The sequence below is a fragment of the Triticum aestivum genome, unplaced genomic scaffold (assembly GCF_018294505.1).
Source record: "Triticum aestivum cultivar Chinese Spring unplaced genomic scaffold, IWGSC CS RefSeq v2.1 scaffold124241, whole genome shotgun sequence".
Classification (NCBI taxonomy): Eukaryota; Viridiplantae; Streptophyta; class Magnoliopsida; order Poales; family Poaceae; genus Triticum; species Triticum aestivum.
In genome coordinates this window covers 1-1990 of record NW_025249855.1, presented here as the reverse complement: position 1 = coordinate 1990, position 1990 = coordinate 1, and the positions used below count along the sequence as shown (strand labels likewise).

General features: G+C 47.4%; 1 protein-coding gene across 1 annotated transcript; it reads left to right on the top strand.

Moving 5' to 3' along the window:
- Positions 1-249: 249 nt before the first annotated feature.
- LOC123177320 (tyrosine N-monooxygenase) lies at positions 250-1981 on the top strand (the record flags this gene model as incomplete). Its single annotated transcript, XM_044591137.1, has 2 exons — positions 250-1310; positions 1438-1981. Coding segments are annotated over exons 1-2 (1513 nt in total), but the record flags the coding sequence as incomplete, so codon positions are not given.
- Positions 1982-1990: the final 9 nt, after the last annotated feature.

Genomic DNA, 1990 nt, shown 5'->3' with positions numbered 1-1990 from the left:
TCACTTGATTTGCTCTATATCAATTAATTTTCCTACTAACCAAAAGAAGGTGAACTCTCCGAAATGCATTGAAAGTGCACGAGGCATGATTCTTCTAGACATGAATGGTATATGTGGCCACGTGGGGTAATGAAACGAGTCTCTAACTGACGTGATTATATGTACGTCAAGGATGCGGGCTCCCCGGTTGTCCTATAAATACCCGGAGGACTAACAGACTTAGATGCACCAAGCAAGACTGTCCTCAAGCACAAGTCTTGAAACATCTGTCTATTACCGATCTGTTCCACAAATTGCCTTCTATCCTACTCCATATAACACCCTTCCCAGCTCATCCAAAGATGACTCTTGGTACTCTTGTTATCATGGTGACTTTGCTGGTGTGTTTTGTCTTGAAGAATATAAGAGTGCTACTGTCCCAGCAGCAACATGGGCGACGAGGCAGGCTGCCCCCGGGGCCTGTCACGCTGCCCATCATCGGTAACATGCACCAGCTGATTCTGAACAAGCCAGCGGTATTCCGGTGGATCCATGGCCTGCTCAAGGAGATGAAAACAGACATCATGTGCCTCCGTCTTGGGGCTACTCATGTCATTGTGGTGGCATGCCCACAGATAGCCTGTGAGGTACTGCGAACAAAAGATGAAGTTTTCGCCTCCCGTCCCACCACCTTCGCCTCAGGCTTATTCAGCTTCGGGTACAAGGGCTCCATCTTCTCACCACAAGGAGAGCAGTGGAAGAAGATGAGGCGTGTCCTCACCGTTGAGATCCTCGCCTCGTCCATGGAGGGAAAGCTCCACCACCTCCGGAAAGAGGAGTACGACCACCTTGTGAGGTACATTAATAAAACTCTTTCCAGTGACATGGCATGTCCAATCAACATTGTCAACATTCGTCATGTAACCCAACACTACGTTGGTAACATGATAAGAAGGCTTGTGTTCGGTAAAAGATACTTCAGTGACCTACCAGCTTCATCCACTAGTGGGGCTGGACATGATGAGGTGGCACATGTTGCCGCTCTCTTCACAGTCCTCAACCATCTCTACAGCTTTTGCGTGTCCGACTACTTCCCAGCCCTCATAGGCCTCGACCTGGATGGCCATGAAAAGGTTTCCAAGGATGCCATGCAAACAATCAACCGGTTGCATGATCCTATTATAGAGGAGCGAATCCGCGAAAGGTCATCCACTAGTGAGAAATTTGGTGAAAAGAAAGAGGCCAGAGACTTTCTGGACGTCCTGGTTCATCTTAAAGATGCAGAGGGACAACCAATGCTTTCCCTAGAAGAGATTAGAGCACAAACAGCGGTTAGTATGTCACCTTAACCTCAATAAAAAGTTCATTCATTGTTCTTCGATCCATATTATACATGCATTGACCTTTTCTGTTGTGTTATACTGATTACTTTATTTAATCTCAAATCTATGGATGTAGGAAATGATGTTTGCAGCAGTCGATAACCCATCTAATGCGGTTGAGTGGGCACTCGCTGAGATGATGAACATGCCAGAGATCATGCAAAAAGCAACAGAGGAACTCGATGCTGTCGTCGGTAAAGATAGACTGGTGCAGGAGTCTGACATTCCTCAGCTAAACTATCTCAAATCGTGCATCCGGGAGGCCTTCCGTTTACACCCATACCATGCTCTTAACGTACCCCATGTCGCCATGGCGGACACAACTATTGCTGGCTACACCATACCCAAGGATAGCCACATACTTTTAAGCCGGCTTGGACTTGGCCGCAATCCCAAGATCTGGACTGAACCACTGGAGTTTCAGCCTGAGAGGCATTTGAACACTGCGAATGTACTTCTCACTGATCCAGGCCTACGTTTCATTTCATTTAGCAGTGGGAGGAGGGGTTGTCCTGGGATTTCACTTGGTACCTCTATGACAATGATGTTGTTCGCAAGGATGTTGCACGGATTTACTTGGACAAAGCTTCCCGGCGTTAAGAGTATCAGTCTCCAAGAACGCAATGCGG